Source organism: Sinocyclocheilus anshuiensis, unplaced genomic scaffold, assembly GCF_001515605.1.
Source record: "Sinocyclocheilus anshuiensis isolate Anshui unplaced genomic scaffold, SAMN03320099.WGS_v1.1 scaffold1646, whole genome shotgun sequence".
NCBI classification, from domain to species: Eukaryota; Metazoa; Chordata; class Actinopteri; order Cypriniformes; family Cyprinidae; genus Sinocyclocheilus; species Sinocyclocheilus anshuiensis.
This window is the reverse complement of record NW_015547838.1, coordinates 543,452-565,819: the sequence shown is the minus strand read 5'-3', so window position 1 is coordinate 565,819 and position 22,368 is coordinate 543,452. Positions and strand designations below refer to the sequence as shown.

The 22,368-nt window shown below is 35.7% G+C and overlaps 1 protein-coding gene and 1 long non-coding RNA gene across 2 annotated transcripts in view; both read right to left on the bottom strand.

The window, feature by feature from the left end:
* LOC107704643 (uncharacterized) overlaps positions 1-3,941 on the bottom strand; it is a 6,769-nt gene extending 2,828 nt beyond the window's left edge. The window contains exon 1 of the long non-coding RNA XR_001635982.1: positions 3,556-3,941. This is a non-coding gene — a long non-coding RNA (uncharacterized LOC107704643). The remainder of the gene's footprint in view (positions 1-3,555) is intronic.
* Positions 3,942-7,338: 3,397 nt separating this feature from the next.
* On the bottom strand, positions 7,339-20,342 carry LOC107704642 (regulator of G-protein signaling 14-like). The gene is made up of 14 exons (XM_016507629.1): positions 20,226-20,342; positions 18,604-18,625; positions 18,294-18,460; positions 16,570-16,662; positions 15,323-15,466; positions 14,910-15,077; positions 13,584-13,662; positions 12,274-12,377; positions 11,496-11,711; positions 10,451-10,524; positions 10,000-10,126; positions 9,811-9,892; positions 8,149-8,223; positions 7,339-7,575 (listed from the first exon to the last, which is right to left on the bottom strand). The coding sequence occupies exons 1-14, from the start codon at positions 20,268-20,270 to the stop codon at positions 7,412-7,414; spliced, it is 1,560 nt and encodes a 519-aa protein (XP_016363115.1). The 5' UTR covers positions 20,271-20,342; the 3' UTR covers positions 7,339-7,411.
* Positions 20,343-22,368: the final 2,026 nt, after the last annotated feature.

Genomic DNA, 22,368 nt, shown 5'->3' with positions numbered 1-22,368 from the left:
GTGTGTGTGTGTGTGTGTGTGTGTGTGTGTGTGTGTGTGTGTGTGTGTGTGTGTGTGTGTGTGTGTGGACAATCAAGTAAAGCTAAGTTGCTTCAGTCCAGTAAGTGTTCATCTTGAAATATTACTAACAATATCAAAGTTATTCTCACATTTACTTTATAAAAATCAGTAAAGATTTCACAGCAAAAAGACATGAAGCACGAAGGTATATGTACAGCAGGTTTTTTTTTTTTTTTACAACAGCCATTGACTTCCATGGTATGAAAAAAGATACTATAGTCAATGGCTACCATCAACTGTTTGGTTACAGCATTTTTCAAAATATCTTCTATTGTGTTGAAAGTTTTGGTCATATTCATAACTAGAAGCCTTTTGCATATCAAATACAGTAATAAAGTAAACTTCAAGGTTTAAACTATACCACACAGCTTTGTCAGTGACAACACTGAATAGTTGTTTTTAAAAACACAAAAAAAGTAATGCAATTAAAAGAGCAAACCGATCATTTAGAAGGAGTTCACTTTAAAAGAAAAAAGTTTTGATACTAAAAAGCAAAAATGCTTGTTTACACATGGCTATAAATGGTCACACCAGCCTTGTGGTAATATTTAACGTTGATGTATAAAGACTTGGTACACATGGACTACTTTTATTATTGTATGGGAAAATAGCAGCTCTGACATTGAACCTAATACCTGCTTTTTACATTTCATGCCAAAAATTCATAGCTGGAAGACCTTGAGGGTGAATTAATGCTTATGTGTGTGTGTGTGTGTGTGTGTGTGTGTGTATAATCATTTTCAAGTCAAGTATTCATTAAACCCTCACAATCCACCACCTGTTGAGCAGCGATTATCACTGTAAAGTGTGCGTGTGAGAAGTTAAAGTGAAAGCAACGAGCACGAGTGTGAGGTTAAACTCTCGATGTTCTGGTGTCACTATGAAGAGCTCTGTGGCTCGAGAGGAGGAAGACACACTTCCTATCGATTCATCCACACCAGCGAGTCAACAAAACTAAAGGTCACGTTTCTGAGCCAGAGAGACCGCGGTACAGCGATGCACGCACGCTCAGATGAGTGGATATCTGAATGATAACTAACGAGTGATCTAACATTGTTCTGTGAGCTGTACACAATACTTTGTCCTTTTAGCTCTCTAGGACACATAAACTTTGTGGGAAATCTTTTCAAGAGGCCGCTGTGGTTTCTAGGGTGTTCAAGGTGGTTGCTATAGCACTCTATAGAGTGTTGCTAGGATATAAAATGTAAAAAAAATAAATACAAATCGTCTCAGGTTACTTATGTAACCATGGTTCCCTGAGTAGGGAATCTTCATCCATTTCCTGCTCTTCCTGGGCTGAACCCAGCAGAGCACTGGCCCCTGGATCAGATGATGTTAAAGAGAGAACATCATCCTCCAGCGGCTGTCTCTCGCCCGCTGCCGATGAGCGCGAGAGGGAAAGCCCCTCTTTAAACTCATCGGCCAGGTCCACCTGAGATCCCCACGAGCTCATTCTCCTCCGTGCCTTAGCAGCGGCAGGTCCTGAACCGCGGGGAGCAGATGGTTGCCCCTCTTTACTCGAAAGGAGAGACAAACGAAAACGGAGCTTTTTCATTGGAAAAAACTCACAATGCGCGCAGATTGCCCCCTCGAGGACATCGCGTGCGTGCTCTTCGCCCAAACAAACAACACATAGATCGTGTGTGTCATCTGGTGTCAAATAGCGATGACACGGACGCACACACCTTCTAAATGCTGTGCTAGTGCTCGCCATAATGAAAGAGATAGCTCTTACTTTTTCCTTGGAATGCACGCTTCAAACAGAACAGTCAATGAAGATGAAGAAGAGAATGATGTGTGCTCCCGGCGCCTATTTATACTATAGGCGCCTATTTATACTATAGTCGCACCGGTAGTGACGTCATGGCTGTCGGCCAACGAGTTGGTGTTTTTTCAATGTATGCTTCAGACACGGGTCACGACGAGGCGTTCCCCATAGCGACCCCTAGAGGACGCAGTTTGAAGTTCCCATGAAAGGGAACTAACTGTATATTCTAAAATATTACAAATTCTATCATAAAAATAATAATAAACTATTATTATTAGCCTATTAATCTAACTCTAAATATCATACTCTAAAACTCAAAAAATGATATGTATGCAATTACAAAGATTACATAAACTATAATCAAATTATATAATACTAGTAATCAAAATCTCAAAAACATAAGTCAAAAACGTAACTTGAAATGTATTTCTTGTCACAAACTATAAATATAAATGTATAATTTAATTGTATTATGATTACACATTATATATAATAAAAATAATCTAACATGCTAAAAACGGTAAATGAAAATAGAAATGTTTCTCATATTTCATTACTGTATAATTTTACAGTTATTTATATAATTGCATTACTACTATACCGGAAGGAAGGAAGGAAGGATGGATGGATGGATGGATGGATGGATTTAATAAAGCTGAGAGAGAGACTATCATCTTTCTGAAGGTTGAGAAACTTATTGAAATCAGTGTTAACTCTTTAAAGACTCATTGGAATGCCAATCCAAATTTGAGTCTTTGTGCTTTCGATCAATTCAAGGTTTGTTAATACTGTATTTAGATGTCACCTAAAGGCATTAAAGTTGGCATGATGTTAAAAAATAGGTAAAAATCATCATCAAAATGTGGACACAAAAAGATACCATAGTATTACCACAGTAAAGCATCTTATAGAAGCATTTAAGTAACTGTTATATAACTATCAAATATCTGATACAACTTTCTTCATTGAACACAAAAGATGATATTTTGAATAACAGTTGACTGTAGCCACTGACGTCCATAGTATGAAAAAAATACTATAGTCAATTGTTACCATCAACTGTTTGGTTACCAGCATATTTCGAAATATCTTCTATTGTGTTCAACAGAAGACAGAATCTTATACAGGTTTGGAATAACATGAGGATGAGTAAATGACCATTTTCATTTTTGGGTGGCTTTAACATCAGTTTAACATCCCTTTAACATCAGTTCCAGTCATGTCAGTCATATTCTCATGCTGTGATGATATTTCTGTGAGTCAGACCTGCAGTACATATTTAATAACACACTAACACCTTCATTTGTTGGTTACAATTAATTATTAAAAGAAAACATTAAGTGGGGAGGACAGAAATAAACACATTATCCTCTTCCATTGACACTAAAGAGCAAGTATTTGCTGTCTAACATCATGACATCAGAATCAGGGCTCTGATTGTCAGGAAACAAACAAATTTTGTCCATTTAGCTCATGTTACTAAACACAAATAATCAGAATAGAGAGCCGTTTGAGTCGATTTGCCCTTTAGTGATTCTGGAACAACTGCTGCATACAAATACACCAGTATAACACATACAGTATAATACACCAGTATAACACATACACATACTGATGTTCAAGACAGGAGCTCATTACACAATACTTAGGCAAATACAATAAAAACATACTATTATTCGTTCCATTATAATGCAAAGGTGATAAAACGGAGATAGATGAAGGCTTACCCTTCTCCTTATCTGTCTGCAAAGGTGAGCAGCCAGTGAGTGAATCCTTCTCGTTTCACGATGCAGTGTCTCTCCATCCCTCCCTTTCTCTCTCTCTCTCTCTCTCGCTCTCTCTCTCTCTCTCTCACACAGACACACACCCCACAGGCCATTCATAATTTCACAGACAAACGTACACACCAGCCAGCCCAGTCATAAAAACACACTACTGATGAGTGTAATGAGGAGGATGAGACAGAGAGATGAAGGGTTGGAAACAACTGAACCCTAAAAGGTATACACAAAAGGTGACCACATTCTTGGCAATATTTAATGACAAAGTGGCCTTTTTCATTATTCAAATCAATGTGCCTGATTAAAATGTAAAAATAAGTCTCAGGATTATAAAAAATAGACATAAAAAATATATAAAATATATAAAAAGAAATATGTTCAATTGTTTGGTGAGTAATCAAGAGCAGTGAGTGACACTGATGCTGCTATTAAAGCAAATGGGAGGCAAAATGTTTGTATACCTTTCTAGGGATAAAGTCAAGCATTCAAGGATTAAATTTTTTTTTTAATTAATAATTAAATTAATAAATAAATAATATTTATATATATATACACATACAGTGGTTATAGAAAAGAATCACCCTCTTTAAAATAATCACATTTTGTTGCTTTGCAGCCTGAAATGAAGACGGGCACAGTTTTTGTTTTATCCAGCTTTATTTACTCAGTGAAACTTATAATATCCAAGTGAAAGCTATAGCACCAACATGTCAGAAAAATAAAATAAAAAAACAGAATCACTGATTTGGAAAAAGGATCAGACAAAAATTGAATTATTTGGCTTCAACACCAAACGATATGTCTGGCGGAAATCCAATTCAGCTCACTATCCAAATAACAGCATTCCTCCAGTAAAGCATGGAGGTGGCAGCTGTATTTACTCAGTGCAACTTATAACATCCAAGTGAAAGATATAACACCAACATGCCAGAAAAAAATTAAAAATCACTGAGTTGGAAAAAGGATCACCACCTTGTGTCAGTATTTTGTTGAACCACCTTTTGCTTTAATTACATACTTTAGTCTGTTGGGATTTGTCTCTACTAACTTTGCACATCTAGACTTTGCAATATTTGCCCGCTCTTCTCTGCAGAACTGCTCAAGTTCAGTTGAATTTGATGGTGAGCATTTGTGGACTGCAGTCTTCAAGTCATTCCACAGATTTTCAGTGGGGTTTAAGTCTGGGCTCTGACTAGGCCACGCAAGGACATTCACCTTTTTCTCCTTCAACCACTGTGTGCCCAGTATTGCTGTGTGCTTTGGGTCATTGTCATGTTGGAAGGTAAACCTTCTTCCCATTGACAACTTTCTGGCAGAGGGCAGCAGATTTTCCTCAATAATCTGATGGTATTTTGTCAGATTTGACAAGTGCTCCAGTCCCTGCTGCAGAGAAACACCCCATAACAGGATATGACCACCTCCATGCTTTACTTTAGGAATGCTGTTATTTGGATGCTGAGCTGTATTGGATTTCCGCCAGACATGTTTGGTGTTGAGGCCAAAAAATTCAATTTTAGTCTCATCTGCCTCAGGGAGGGTCTGTGTTGTACCAAATACCTTCCACTTCTTACTAATAGACTTCAATGTGCTTTTAGGCATTGATAAAGACTGATTTTTTTTGTATCCATCTCCTGACTTGTGCCTGTCCTGAACTTTATCCCAGAGATCTTTTGACAGTGCTTGCCACCCATAGTTGATTGTTTGCTTCAGTTGCACTACCAACGACTGAAATGCTCCAGGAAAGCTCTTTTCATGCTGAGTTAATCAAAATGACCACAGCTGTAAATCAAATGGCTTTGTGTGCCATTGAGAAAGTGATTAGCGGCACCTGATTGAGTTTACAAGTCATTTCTAGGAGAAGGGTGATCCTTTTTCCAACTCTGTGATTCTATTTTTTTGTTTTTTTTTCCTGACATTTTGGTGTTATATCTTTCACTCGGATGTTATAAGTTGCACTGAGCTAGGATAAAACAATAACTGTGTCCGTCTTCATTTCAGGCTGTAAAGCAACAAAATGTGATTATTTTAAAGAGGGGTGATTCTATTCTATACCCACAGTGTTAATATATATATATATATATATATATATATATATATATATATATATAAAACAAATAAAAGGGAGCACATTGTGGTAACCTTATTAATATCTATTTTTAATTAGCATACATCTATTTTTAATTTTTAATTTCCTTTAAGTTTTAATAATTTTGTCATGATTTTGTCAGTATTTTTTACTTCAGTTTTAGAAAATTTAGTACTTAAACATTTTAGATAAAGATTTCTAATTTAGTTCAACATTTCTAATTTTCAATCAACTTTCATCTGTTTATATTTTTAGTCATCAAAATATATTTTAATTATCTAAATTTATTTTTAATAGTTTTAATGACAACACAGTAGGCTAATGCTGCCCTGATCAACCGTTTTTGAGATACACAAAACAAATCTGAGACAATCACATCAGAGCGGAAGTGACACGTTCTACACACAATAGAGGGAGAAAAAACAGCAAAAAAGTCAACTTCATTGCTAAAGTTGAAATGACAGTACATGACATGAAAATTTAACAATCATTTACTCACCCTCACGCTGTTCTAAACCTGTATAACTTTCTTTTGTAGGAGAAAAGGAGACATTTTGAAGGTTCACACTGCTCTTTTCTCATTCCATGAAAGCATTAATGTCTTGAGAAGACCTGGAATACAGCATGGAAGCTTGTGTACTCGTGTTTTAGGTAATTGGACTCTCACAAGATGAAAAACTCGCAATTCTGAGAAGTCCAATCTATGAGATGTAAACTCACAATTGCGAGAAAAAGAGTCTGAACTGTGAGATAAAGTCACAATTACCTTTAGTTTTTATTCTGCAATTGCGAGATAAAAAGACAGAACTGCAAGTCAGAATTCTGAGCATATATCACACAATTTTGAGAATTGAGAAAAAAAGTCTTAATTGTGAGATAGAAAGTCGCAATTACTTTTTTTTTTAATCACGTGGCGATATAAAGTCAGAATTGTGAGATGTAAATTCTGAATTGTGTGATAGAATTGTGAGAGTCAGAATTTCAAGTTTATATCTCGCAATTAATTTCAAATAAATGTTGTCCAATATGCTTTCATTTGACAGAAAACAGCAGCACTAACCAAATAATACAAACAATTTAAATGAATGATCTGAAAAGAAAAGAAAAAATGGTTTTGGAACGACATTGAGTGGAAATTACATTTAATTTATGAAATTCAAAATAAATTATTTCCTTAAAAACTATGACCTTGCTTGTCTCACTTCATATCAGATTGTGTCACCACATGAAGCAAAGTGCATAAAATTACACACGCTACACAGTGCAATTTCCCACGCCAGCTCACACAAAACCTTTTTAAATCAGACATTAAAACTCACTGTGAACAAAAAAAAAAAAAATCTATATAAAGCCATACTAAAGTGTTCCCATACCAAATATGTTCTAATAAATAAGAGCACATTTGATATCTGATATGAAAATAAATACAAATGTTTTAGTAGGCAAATGTAGTTTGATTTTTTTTTGCAATTTCCCATAATTCTGCATTATTTGATGGGTGGCATTTCTAAGAGCCCTCCATGGCAGTGTCTGTAATATACAAAATATACACCTGGCTCAATCACTCGCAGGTTAAGAAATCTCAACTCACTCGATCATACATACACACACTTGCCGTAACTTTTATCAGAGTTTCTCTCCTCCAGTCTGCCATACAGCTAAATCTTGTTGATTTGAGTCTTAAGTTGCTTGAATAGTGCTTGAATGGTTCTCTGGTCAAAGGGCACAATCCTCTTCCTGTGTCTGGTCGCAGGAGGTCTGCTCTTCGTTCTCTGCTGGCAGCTGCAGGAACTGTGGTATTTCCAGCTGCTCTTTGGTGAGTAAACCACGCTGGTCATCCGCACGACTGCACTGGGCACGGGACAGCAGCTCAACAAGACCTGAGAGAAAACAGTCCAATGGATTGGATATGTCAGACAAATAGGGTCATATTCATAATAGAATTCAAGCTACAGCTTAGTGCATACTTTGTAGTACACTGACTAGTATGCAGTATGCCTTAATAATAATAATAATAATAAAACAAATTAAATAAAATGTAAAAATAAATACAAATAACTTCAAAATAAATGTAATAAAATATAAATATTATTATTATTATTATTATAAAGTAAAAATAAATAAAATAATAAATAATAAACAAACCGTAAAAAAATAAACAAATACTTACAAAAATACAAAAACAAAATGTAATATAAATTAGTAGTAGTAGTATAAATCATGGTTGATAATGCTTCTGGTAATTCAGTCCTCACAATGGATGGACAACTTGGGAGCACTGCATTGTGGGATACAGTATTCCATGTAAATGCACAGGTATTCATATTTCTTTCGAAAACACAAGGTAGTTTGCACAGGAGATCACACATAATGTGCATTTCCTGGCTTGACATTAGTGAAGGTTGCATAACTAGCATGTTAATATACACCATAACGTAAGACTTCTGCATTACCGTCCATGTCTTGGTGTTTTCTGGATCTGGGATTTGCTTTGGGTGTTGGTGAAGCAGCTTGAGTCTCCAAACCAACTAAAACACAGAGATGCACACCATTAAACAGTCTGATGAGTGAGGAAATGAGATCACTGCATAGAGAGAAGCTAGATCTCATGTCAGTTAACACCTCCCCCATAATCCTATTTTTAAGGTCTGGTGTAATGTGGTGGTCCCTCCAGCCCTCTCCGCTCCATCTGAAGAGCTACAGCAAGAAAATGAGCTTTAAAATGCTGCTTTAAAGCCTGCGATGACCCCTGAGGTGGAGGTTTCATTTGTGCTGGGCAAACATACTGTGACAGGAAATTACAATAAACCTAACACAAGTTGACACAAGAGAGACAGAAAGAGAAAATATCACAAGCGGTTTGCATAACTAAACTCAGAGACATTGATTTAAATCCAGCAGGAAGATACTAGAAGAAGTGGAAAATAAAATGTCAAAAATGCCAAATGTCAAAAATATATCTCTTTATGTATTTAACACGCTTTACAGTTTGTTTTTCCTTCACTATCTGGTCCAACTTATCTATTCATTTTTTTACTTCAATTATAGTTTTGCAGATAAATTCAAAATTAGGCACAATTTATATCAGTCTACAGAACAAATGCACTAATTTGAACCATTTGAGTCTAAACTTTTGCCTGATAATGAACATACACAAATATACATAAAATAAAATTAGAGATAAGTGTAATTATATAATCATTTAAATAAGTTAAAAAACATCATATAAATAATTTAATAAATTATATACATTATTTAAATAAGATGTTTTTATTTTAAAAAATATATACATTTATTTTAGTGCTGCCAACGTTAACGCGTTAACGCATGCGATTCATTTTACAATCCTTAACGCTTTAAAATAATTTAACGCAAAATTACTGAAGCACAATTTCTATTCTAACCCTTTAACCCAATTTTGCTTCTCTGCTTGCGATCAGATAATTTTAAGCTGCTAAACTTTAAGCTGCTAAAGTTTTCAGTCCAATGATCCAGTAAGCGAATGCATTCAAACAATCCATCCAAAACAGCGCTAATATAAAGGAAACCAGGCTGATTACATCAGAGATTGCAGAGAGAACAGAGAATTGCATTGCTTTTTCAGTGAATTATTCATTCCAGTGTGCGCTCTTTGCTGTTGCACTGTACACATACTATAAAATTCTAATTTTTTTTCTTTCATATGTGCTTATATGGGCTCCTTATATCATTTGGTTCTTTGGTGTCCTTTTGGAGTTTCTGAGTAAAAATGTATCTTGAAAAAAGCTTGCAAAAAATACAGATTTTTGAGAATCACCCTTCAATCTTTTGGTTTACTTTGCTGGATATAGCAAATGATGACAAAATAAACATTTGAAACAAGATAAATGGTCTATGCTTAATTTCATGTAGTGTGCGATTAATCGCGATTAATCACAGAAAAGGGTGTGATTAATTAGATTAAAAATTGTAATCGATTGACAGCCCTAATTTATTTCTATTTAAGTATAATTTTATTATTAAATATATGAAATGCATTTGTTTTGTAGATCAATATAAATTGTGCCTACTTTTGAATTTCTCTCCAAAGCTTAAAACGATTTATCAATTTAAACTGACAATTGATAATAACGCACCTTTAACTTTGTCCAAACGCACCGTTTTGCTGGCTAGACAAAACACATCTGTGCTCATGTTTAGAGGTTCATTTGAGCCACTCTGGAATAAGAAAGAGTTTCATTTCATATACTCCATATGTTCACAAAACTCTCACTGTTCACCATGTCTCACACCATTTTGACATGTGGGATAAAGCGTTTACGCACCAGAGTAACCTGCACATCCTGAGGTCGTAGTTGGTGTTTCTGTAGGACAGCAGAAAGCGCATCACCCAAATTCTTGCTAGACTTTGCGATAATTCCTAACGTTCTTCCTGAAAACACAATATCCAACCTGCACACAAACAAACCTGTCAACATATCAGAGCACCAGGGCTGTTATAGGTAACTAAAACTAGAACCATAAAATTTTTTTAAAATTGTTACTAGAAATAAAATAAACGTTTACAGAAACAACCACTGGGTATTGTTATTAGCTGATGCTATTATCATCAAAACAGCCAAATATTAGCCAATATATTGGCCTAGATAACAGGTTGGTGTATCCCTAATAATGTTAACGAGGTATTACTGTATTTTAGTGATTTAATGTTTATTTTAAACTATTGTGTTTATGAGATCTTCTATGATCTGTGTGCGTACAGTATGTGTGACTCACGCAAATCTAACTTTGAGCTCCAAAGTGAGCTGCTGATCTCCAAAAACAGAGCTGTCCTGATCCAGAGAAAGAGGCTATTGAGAAGCAAACACATTATTCATTATCCACACAAATACGATGGTAAAAAAAACCTAGCTCATGAATATGGTGCATTAAAAAGCTCAGAAGACAAATATACTGTAATATAATATAATAATGAATCTTATTAGGTCTCCAATTCAGCCAAAAAGGGTTGTACCTTTACGTGAGGAAATATTTCAGCTGTGGCCATTTGCCAAAAATAAATAAATAAATATTGAAAACAACAGCATGTTATTACAGTTAATTAATACCAAAACAATAAAACTATTTAAATAAAATAAACTTTAACTGATAAAATATTTAAAAGAACAAAAAAGACTTACTAATGTAAAACTTACTTTTATTTAGTTTACCTTGGCTAACTAATAACTAAAACTGAAATAAAAATGGCATAGATATATAAAAAAAAAATGTTATGATACTAAATTAGCCCTTCTGTAAGTATTCAGAAACTTCAGTGTTGCAACTCATTTCACATGCAAAGCAGTTAACCAATCACAGCATGGCTCATTTACATAATGAAGTCTTAAACAGGATGTTTTTGCTACTTCAGAGTCAGAAAGAGGGCAGATCTTGCAAAAAATGTAATTGACCGTTTTTACAGCAATGGAGTAAAAAGAAATAAATATAGTATATAATAGACATAATAGAGAAAGTATGTGAAAATGCTTTGCACTATTATTGAACTTAAACTAAAACACTGAATTGACTAAATAATGAAACACTGAATAATGACACTACTGTCATTTAATAGCTGCTTTAAAGCTGAAATTGTATTTTTTCATAACTGAAAACTAAGTGAAGCTGCTTTCAAACAATCTGCATTGTATAAATCACTATTTAAATAAATGTGACTTGACAATGCTTGCCATTTTTAAAGATCTTGAGTCATAATGCTGAAACCACTGGTCAGATAAATGTGTGAAGGCAGATAGGTTGCCCTCATTTAGGCTGCCAGACTGACCTTATCTTTGCCGAGTAGGTAGATGATAACATCTTTCAGAGGAAAGCCTCTCTTCTCACACAGGCTGCTCAGCATGTCTCTGAGACTCAGGCCGGGTCTGGCAGGGGCCAGGCTGGCGGTCCCGTCCGGCAGGTAGACGCAGCAGTACTTATCTGCTGTAGGAGAACCAGAACTCAAGGCTTCTGGATCAGAGATGGCCACATTGCAGCGTCCGTTCTGACAAAGACACGAGCGCTTCACTGAGGAGCAAAAACTATTCAAATGTAACACTTTCAATTTTTCATTCTAACATTTTTCTGCAACTGCTTAAATGAAATCAAACAATAGTTTTGAGACTTTTAGTTAAAGTCTATTATCTTCTTGTTCACAGGGACATGCACAAGCTTTAGTCCACAAAAACAATGACTCCACTCTTAGCTATTATGCCACATGCAGTTGGAAGCAGCTTCTAGAAGAGATCAGATGTCACCAATTTAGCACATTTTTAGCCAATATTTATTAACTATATTATTTACATACTAAATTGTAATTGTATGCTAAACTGTACTTTTTCCCCACAAGGGCAGCTAACAAAAGCAAGTAGTAAATCATGCTTTTGCTTGGCTGAGATGGCTATTGGCTATTTAAAAGAGGACTAGCCCTTTGATATTTTCCAGCAATACATGTCATTGTAATACTCAATACAGTGCTATATTTTTGCAGTCTTGCACACACTTGCACTCCCTTCATGAAATGCAACATCTTGTTCATGCAGGAATATTTGGTTGGATGTAGGTACCTCAGCTCGCCCGAATCCAGAGACTAACTCCAGACTGCTGTTAGACTTCACTGAGATCTGAGACTCTTTACGCGAAACCGCCACATGCTGATACGACTGGTCAGCTGAGAAACATAAATGCTGTTAGCGTAATTATGAACAGTTCATGTTCAAAGGCACACAGAAGAAAACCATGCAAACAGAAAAAAAGACATTAAAGGGGTCATCAAACGGTTATTGATATTTAAACATATGAGATGTTACACTGACTGCAATAAAAACATACTGCAAGTTTCAGAACTCAAAACTAACTCACTAGTTTAAAATATGAATTGTTTTCTACCCTTCAGAAACACCTGGATTTGAAATTGGGAGAATCGTGATGTCACAATGTCCCCTGGAAGATCTTTTGGGTGAAAAAACAAACTTAAAAAAAACTTTACTATAAAAATCTGAAACTGCATTTCACAAGCATCATGAGCTGCGATCGGTATAATATGTAAGGGCTCATGTACAGACATTCTTTATTTTATGCATAGTGAATCAAGCCAGCGACTAAATTATTAACTTCACATTGTTCTTCATAGTAGCATGAAAACCATCTGTTGTCTATATTGTGATCATTTCATATACAGTAAGCAATCAAAGATCGTTCTCTTTATAATCGCTGGAGCAGCGCGAGTCTCAGTGATTTGTTTTTTGTGCAGTTTCACCAAAACTCTCAGTTTAAACTGACAGTTTACACTGCTCAATGAGTCTCTTATTTACATTGTGTTTTTATCATGTTGGTTATGCTGAAAGTATCTGTGAGATTGCAGTAATTAGATCATTGTGATTATTGTGTGCTCAGTAGACATGACTGTTCAGCTGCAGTGCAGCGCTGCCACATTTGATGCAGCGCGAGTAGATCTACTGTAAATGTAATGCTATAATCAACACCTTTCACAGTTAGTTAATCTTGACAGCTGTTAAAGTAAAAACTCCGAAAGTTTGAGAGAGTTCCACATGTAATGCTCATTTTTTATGCAAAGATGTTAGCCAATCACAGCAGTGGCCATTGACATTGAAGTCTAATAGCAGAAACGCCCCTTCCAACAGAGCGTTCAAATCAGAGGGATAAAATGTCCATTTATGACTGTTTTTGATGGAAAAAAAACCTCCTGAGTGCACCTCAGGAAACAAAATATATTTTTTTTAAATGCATTTCATGAGCCCTTTAAAAGAGAAGTGTGCATGTTCGTGAGAGCGACTCTTTTTGAGACGGTGGCATGCACTGCAGAGTCGTCCACAAAGATACCGCACAGATAGAGAAGTGCTGAGTCAAATTGTACCTCCCCATGAGCCTGTCTTCTCTAACCTCTTCTTCCTGTTGGTCTTGCTGTCTGATGAGGGCACTTTCAACTCAACACTCTGTTACAAAACACAGAGTAATACACATATAAGAACTTTTTTTTTTCACTCACTGACACGGCATCATATTCCACGGTGGAGTGACAAAACTTTCTCACCGAATTAGGCCATTTTAAACAGCTCACACCTGCACTATATGCAAGGCAGATTCATTTCAGGATCCATATTAACAGCATTCACACTTCACATGCAAGTAGTGTCAGACTAATTATGAGTATTTTTACTGCACACTAAACTCAACAGAAGATATACTGAAAAAGCACTACAGATATTTTGCAATATAGACATTATGAAGCAACAAACCAGAGGAGCAAAAAAAAAAAAAGGCATTGTTCGAAAAAAAACAAAACAAAGACATCTGTCAGCCCTGATGCAAACACTTTCTATTCAGCACAATCTGAATCAAGTCCAATTAAGCATTTTATAGCTCAAGTTTGGGGTTTAGTCTGTTCGATGTATTAGGTTAGTTACCATATAGATGCATATGTGATTAACTCCTCATGCAAACTAGATTTCATGATGGTAAGTTTGTACTAGTCTCAATAGCTCATTTTAATTGAGTATTTCCAACCAATGTAATAACATCAAGCACCGCACATTTTTGTGATTCAAGTTAAGTACTGTTTTGTTTTTGTTTTGTTTTGTTTTTGTTTTGTTTGTTTGTTTTGTCTGGCAAGATACAGGCTGTACCAATCAGAAATGTGTAGCGTTGCCACAAAAATATTAAGCAGCACAACAGTTTTCAATTCTTGAGCAGCAAATCAGCATATTAGAATGATCTCTGAAGGATCATGATTCATGTGACACTAAAGACTGGAGTAATGATGCTGAAAATTCAGCTTTGCATCACAGCAATAAATTACATTTTATAATATATTCACACAGACAACAGTTATTTTAAATGTATACTTGTGAACGGTAGTGTAGAAATCCATTTTAAGAGCTGAACTGTATATTTCACAGAATTATGTCTGAAATAATTAGTAGTTACTACATTTGAACAGACTGAACTGGTGTATAACCGTGACCTTGTTTCAATTTTTATGGTCACTTTGCATGTTGACTTACTGTCAGCTCTTGGTCAGAGCCTTTTGCCTTTAGTCAACAGTCTGACTCCATATGGGATAGGCCTTGTGAGGATATGGTTTGTGTCACAGGAATGACTTTGAAATATATTTAAAAACTGAACGATCCCTAACTTTAGGTAATTTCTCAAGTAACTCCTGAATGGATTTTAAATGTGTTACCTTTCTGTTACTAGGTGGCGTTGCACTCTTTTTGTACATTTTGCTTTTGGGCTCCGGGGTTCCAATGTTGGGAAGAGGACGACCCTCCACACAAGCCAGCATGCAGTTCTGGTACAGCGAAGAGCGGACAAACCTCGTGTAGCTGTCCATTTTCATCAGCTTGAAGATCTATGGCAGGGGAAACAATTAAATCACAGTTACAGTAAATAATTTGAGATTTTTGAGTATTTGTAGTCAGAACATAAGTGAAGCATTTGCAATGCCAAACTTTATGCAATGCCTGGTCTCTAAATATACAATCCCTTTTTCTCATTAAATTTACAGCAAAAAAAAAAAAACTTTCCATGATGAGTAATTTTATATGACAGTATTGGCATGTGATTTGTGTCATACCACCCACCCCTAGCGCGTACCTGTGCCTGTGCTTTATCGAACATGTTGGGTGTAGGTGTCTCCAAGGCGCTCTCTTCCATCTGGGCCGTATCGTCAATATTAACTGCATGCAGAGAGCTTTCAGAAAGAAAACTGTCGTAGATGGAACGTGCCTCTTTCTTCAGCTGATGGGAGATATGCGATAGTTTTAGGGTGATATTTGTCTGTGATTTCTAGTTATGACTGAAGATTCAGATCGTACGGAGAAAAATCAAAGTGCAGCTGCAGATGACAAACACTCAAACTCAAATCAATGTGCAAAAATGGCACGTCTAGTGGATATAACGCTGGGATGTTGTTGTGGTAACCTAAAAAGGGTTTTAAGCAGGGCTACTAAGACAGCAAAAAGAAATGCTCAGCTCAGATTCAAACCATTAAATGAGGCACAAGGATCTGTTTTACACTGCAAGTAAGTGATGTTGCGCCACATACTAGTTTTGTTACATAGCATCAATTGCTTACAATGTTGATGGAGTGTTATGGAGATAGTCTGCTACTGTGCCCTTGAGAAAGGCATTAGTTTCAAGAAGACTGTCCTGCCTTATTAGTAGTGTACCATAAGTCACTTAAATAAAATGAAATAAAAGTGTCTGCATGAAACGCTGAAATGCAATTAAGACCATGTGAATTCTACATGACTGCATATTCGTAAAAAAAATAAATAAAAAATTCCAGTTACTGAACAATCAGTTAAAAAAATTTATTTATACAAATTTCTTACTCGTTTTAAGTCATAATGTATCTTCAAAAATCAAAAAATGTAATTTAAATGGGATGTTAAGTTTAAATGGGTCTAAATAAGATTCCTATTTATAAAATGGGATTTATAAATTAGATTTTCAATTCCATTAAACATTTTCAACATTACATGTACTTGATATTAGTGGCATCCAAACATGTAGAGCGTCATGACCAAAGAGACGCTGTACTTGAATTAATTGGGCCTTCCTGCCCTCAATATGATTCAGTGGAGGCTATTTTTAGTGGTTGCAAGGCAATCAGAATTACTCCAAGAGGTTGTGACCCACCTTGGGATTTGTTAGTTTTCACTGTGTTCCCAAATGACTGGCAGAGATCTGTGTGTCGAGGTGGAAAATGATCTATGCACTTCAAGTGCAATATCATTACGTCTCTGACACCCTTATAATTATCAGTCAATTTTTGGCTGAAACAAAATCCTGTTATGAATTTTCCATTTTAAAAAAAAAAAAAAAAAAAAATCACATACCTCTTCCAGTCTGGTAGGTGGGATTTTCTTGAACTTTTCACAGGCTTGGTAGAACAGGATATTCTCTGCACTAACCTCTGATTTGAGAAACTCCTGTGAGATGCGTTTGCAGTCAGACCAAAAGAAAGAGAAAAACCAAAAAAACTTCAATGATTCACACATGTAATTCACAGAAGCTCTAGGTGTAAATTGTGTTTATACAAATGAATGCTTCCTTTTTTCATGACCAGTAACATTTGTAATTAACTTGCTACATGCTGACACATAAAACTAGTTTTAATAACCTGAAATCCTTATCAACTGCTTGGACGCGAGTAAAATAAATCATAATCAATCTGATAGGCTGGAAGAGGTGTTAGTGAGGCCAGCAGGGGGTGCTCACCCTGTGGTCTGTGTGGGTCCTAACGCCCCAGTATAGTGACGGGGACACTATACTGTCAACAAGCACCGTCCTTCGGATGAGACGTTAAACCGAGGTCCTGACTCTCTGTGGTCATTAAAAATCCCAGGATGTCTTTCAAAAAGAGTAGAGGTGTGACCTCGGCATCCTGGCCAAATTTGCCCATTGGCCTCTGATCATCATGGCCTCCTAACAATCCCCATATCTACTGATTGGCTTCATCACTCTGTCTCCTCTCCACCAATAAGCTGGTGTGTGGTGGGCGTTCTGGCGCACTATGGCTGCCGTCGCATCATCCAGGTGGATGCTGCACACTGGTGGTGGATGAGGAGATACCCCCTGACAATGTAAAGCGCTTTGAGTATTTAGAAAAGCGCTATATAAATGTAATGAATTATTTTTATTTTATTATTATAATTTATTATGCTGATGTATAATGCCACAGTCAACAACACAAAAAAAAGAACACAAACTGTTTCATTTTATATTAGAAGCGAAAGCCTTATCTCTTGAAAAGTAATAGCGTTCATATCATTTGCACAATCAAGAGGTTTGTTTAACTCACAATCCCTAACAATAATATAAATCTTGTATATATGGTGTGGTATATCTCTGAATGCTTGCTCATGGAAACTATATATTATAAGCGGGAATATGGAGCTCACACTTGAAGAAAAAACACCTCAATTTTATTCAAGGCCCAAACTTAGCAAAAATATGCAATTTGGTGCAGATGCTGATAATTATATGATCAAAAAGTGAAGAAATTCTGAAGCTTGTAATGTAAATCAATGAGATCTTTAAAACTATGTAAAAGATATTTACATAAAACGATATAAATAACAGTGGTCACTCTATATCTCCAATAATATGTCTTATTAAGATGACATTTATATACTTAGTTTGATGATCAAAACATATAATGCAATGCCATACAATGATGATTGAGAGATGAACAAATAAACATTCCTCAAAATCCTGATGATCATATTTGAGACTCACTGATTTTTCTAAATAATCAAGTAATATTAATAACAAAAAGTAATATATATCAATTAAATATTACTAACAATATAAAAGTTATTCTTACGTTTACGTCGTAAAAATCAGTAAAATTTCACAGCATAAAAGACACGTCAACCACAAGCTGAAGGTGGACGTTTGCACAATTATACTAAAATACCTTTTATTTGCATGTAGTAGATTGTGTACAACAGGTTTTTCAGCATTTAGAGTCCTTAGAAATATGCATACTAGATATCTTAGAGTAAGCTTTACAGGGTTAAAGCAGTCAGAGATAGCGATGAGGAGCATTAAAACTTACGGTAAAGTATCGCACGCCGACATGGTCTTCAAGCAGGCGTTCGAAACATACCGCCCAGCTGACCACCCGACTGGCTGGACCATCAGCACCTTGAGGACCACCTGACCTGCTCAAGCTCTCTGATAGGCTGGAGCTGCTGCCATGACTGGATAACTTGAAGTTGAGCTCTGTATGGAAATGACAGTTAGAGATGAGTAAGATGCTCACAAAAAAGTCGTTTGAGTGATTGACATGATGCACTGGATGACCCACTTGTGGTAGGATCACAAGACTTACGAGAGTGAATTCTTTTTAAAGAATTAACACTTACCCCCATCAGAAACCGCCTGGGTCTGCAAGAGCAAACAAACACAATCAGTCTTGCATGAAATCAATGAAGGCCTGTAGTATCATAGTCATGCATCACAGGAAATCATATTTTAACAGCTGCATGTTTTTTTCTGAGCTGTACATTCACACAGGAAATGGGTGTTTGACGTTAAAAAAATTCACTAGGAGACATGACACGACAGCATGTCACATTAGAAAGGTTGGCTTTCAGCTGACCCACTGGGCAAACACACATCTGTGTGATTGAATGTCTCATTGCCATGGAAACAATGTGGAAACCTGATTGCGAAATGCTGATTTTCTCAGCGGCTCTTCATGCAGTCGCTTTTCTTCTTAAACACACAATTTGGCAAGCCATCTAAATAAAGACACACCATGGATATTTCTTTTATACAAGATAATTATAATATCTACAAACTATAACTTTGCATTTTTTTTAATTAAAAAAAAAGGGATTTCTGTAAGACTTACCGCACTTCTAGGGAGAATTTTTCACCAAACTATAGCTAAATGCACATAAATTTACATGGCTATCTAAAGGAGCATAATTTTATATAAAGCTAATTATTACACTACAGACTTAAAGGACTTTTTCACTGGAGGTTCACTGGTTTAAAGTTAAAAACGTCTTGATGGATTTGTTTCTTGCAAACGCGCAGCTTTTCATTTGACAAGATGTTAATTGATAGACTGGAGTTGTGTGGATTACTTGTGTTTTATTGTGATGTTTTATCAGCTGTTTGGACTCTCATTCTGACGGCACCCATTCACTGCAGAGGATCCACTGATGAACAAGTGATGTAATGCGACATTTCTCCAAATCTGTTTCCATGAAGAAACAAACTCATCTACATCCTGGATGGCCTGAGGGTGAGTACATTTACAGCACACTTTAATGTTCGGGTGAACTATTCCTTTTACCTAAAAGAAAACTGTTGAATTTTTAGTATTATGTTTACTTGTGTGCATTAGGCAGACACTTGTCCTAAGCAATTTACATTGCATTCAAGCTATGCATCTTATCAGTTCACGCATTCCCCTGGAACTGAACCAATGACCTAATTCCAATTATGAATCATCTTTGCCTCTGAAGACATCCCCAGACTTCTCCAGAGCTGCTTTATCAGATTCAGCAGAACTTCTGGGGACAACTTTGTCCTCAAACACACACAGACCAAATTGCAAATGCAAAGTCCCCTCTGACTGATTGTGGATGGAAAAATGGCCCAAGACTAGTTAAACAAGCCAACCAGAAGACAACACATGTAATCAATCAACAGCAACATATTAGAGACTCCTCAAAGCACACTTATCTCATTGTGTCAGAATCGAATTTTCTCACGGCTGCAATGCTCAACTAAACACCACAAACCAGAATTCACCTTTTGGACTGCAAATATCCATTCATCAAATCTTGTGTTAATTGACAAAATGGTCATTTTGATGTAAAGCTAAACAGAAGATTAAACGCATGAGCATGACCCTACAATAAAACAACTCTTAACATATGCACACTGCCACACACCCATCAAACTGAACCAATCAGTGAAGCTGCATCTCTGAGCTGGAGAAAAACCATCAGTAGGCCTGAACCAGACTTACCATCTGACCTGCTGGCACTGCCAGATTGTTCATTTTCTTGGACATGGCCACATCAGGGTAGGGTCGACTGTGCCCACACCAAGGACGTCTATCTAAACTGTTTCCCTCAACAGCTACGCTGCTACACTTCTTACAGCTCTGTCATTTCCTGTTTCAAAGGGAAGTCTTACCATAGCAACACACCACAAGAGGAACTGTGGTTACTCTGACTAAACCCTTTTTTTGAATGTAAGCAACCCTTTGTGTGGTATGAGAACTACGCTATGGCCCACTCACCCCTGCGCTTATCCACTTAAATGAAACTTAAATGAACGAATGAGAGAATCAAGTAGGCTAACCAAACACGGTGGATTACCTCAACCCGTTAGGAGCCACAAATGTACTTAAACGGCCAGTAAAACCACCAGTTTCTTAGTTACTAAAGCATAATATGAAAACCAGCATAACAGGCCTGAAAACTTGCACAATGAAATGTCCACGTCCTTTTGTGTCGACAGAAATTTAGCAATATTTTTCACAGCATTTGTCATACTGTGATGTCACACATGTGCAGTTAATCAGAGCAGACAGATTACTGTGGAAAATAATAATAAATTAATAAACTACAAACATGATATTATGATTACTGTCAGGTCAGAGGAAGTTGTCAGAATATTATGGTTTGAACTAACAATTTTGCTTAGCTTATGTAACAGATTATCTGTTAATAAGAAACAAAATGCAAAAACCATTTGAGAAATTTGGGGCTAAAATAATACATGGACAATCATTTAAAAAAAACAAACATAAAAGTGTAAAAATATATTAAGCGTGTGTGTGTGTGTGTGTGTGTGTATATTACACCATACTTGGTGTAAAAGATTTAATTGGATAAACAAGTTTAATTGGGTAAATCTTCTATACATATTTTAAATTTTTCTGACATACTCCAATTCTTTTAAAAACGCTGTAGACATGCTTATTCTGTGCATTTTTAGTGCTTTTTGAGTGAATTCATATTTATTTAGTCCAACAAAAGTGTGCTGTCACTTTAATGAGGTTCTTTGACCTGACCGGTTGCTGAGTCAGAATAAATGTAATTTAATTTTATTTATTTATTTTTACAAGATCTTTATATGGGCATATTTTTACAGTGCTTGCTAAAAACTCTTTGTTTTTAAAAGCATTTTTTTTATTTAGTTGCTCAGATCATGGTATTACATTTCTAAAATTTGATACTGTGTTTATTTACAGTCAAGCTTGGTAACATTTCCTCTATGAGGTGCCATTTTGTACTTAACGGTATATTGTGGTGATTAAAATGTGTTTTTTGGCCTGCTCGGTTGATTTACATGAGCTGTACACAGCAGTGTGCTTTAAACAGAAAAACAAACCAACAAACAGAAATTATTTATTGCAGTTCATAACATGGCAATGTTTAATGTTTTTAGGGTGTATAGGGCATTTTATGGTTTATGTATGCCATTTGATGGCAGTCTTTTTTGTATCAGGTTTGTTATTTCTTTATACAGTTGTAAAAGTTAAAAAAGTTTAAGTATACAAGAGGTTTTATGTATATTATTTTATGTATATTATGTTGATACTGAATACAAATGCCTAGCATAACTTTTTTAATTATGATATAATACTTTCTAGATTAGTACACAACACAACTTCTATTCTATGGAGTAAATAAAGATATAGAAATGAAATTATATCTTTAATTTTATTACAAATGGTTTTTACATGTCAAATGAAACGCGGATATACAAACAGTTTCTGTCATATATTCAACAGCTCTAGAATCCTGCGTGCATTACAGTAAGCAAAACAGTCAGAGGCCTGAGGCGATTTGCATGATTATCTGTGTGTAAATATGTGTCCAACAGAGCTCTCCGGTCAGAGACACTAACTCCTGACACATCTGAAACATACAACCTTAAAATATCAGGTAAAAGCCTTTCTAAATATACTTTATTTGCATTTGAGTTATTTTTCTATTAAAGAGAGAATGTGTGTGTCATTTAGGATTCTGTTTTAATACCATTTATAATAAAATTAAACATGAACACAGCGACCTTTACTTCATAGAAGTTCCTGTATTGTAGAAATGATTCTTTGTTGTAAATTAAATTTAAATATAATTTATATAAAGATTATTTGA

Bases quoted from the DNA above. Each gene is read 5' to 3' on its own strand.
- LOC107704642 (XM_016507629.1), bottom strand. From the start codon at position 20,270: ATGTCCAAGAAAATGAACAATCTGGCAGTGCCAGCAGGTCAGATG. The intron at 12,378-13,583 runs GTACAATTTGAC...TATGTTTCTCAG, and splicing joins GAAGACAGGCTCATGGGGAG to CTGACCAGTCGTATCAGCAT. The intron at 11,712-12,273 runs GTACCTACATCC...TGTCTTTGTCAG, and splicing joins CTGGATTCGGGCGAGCTGAG to AACGGACGCTGCAATGTGGC.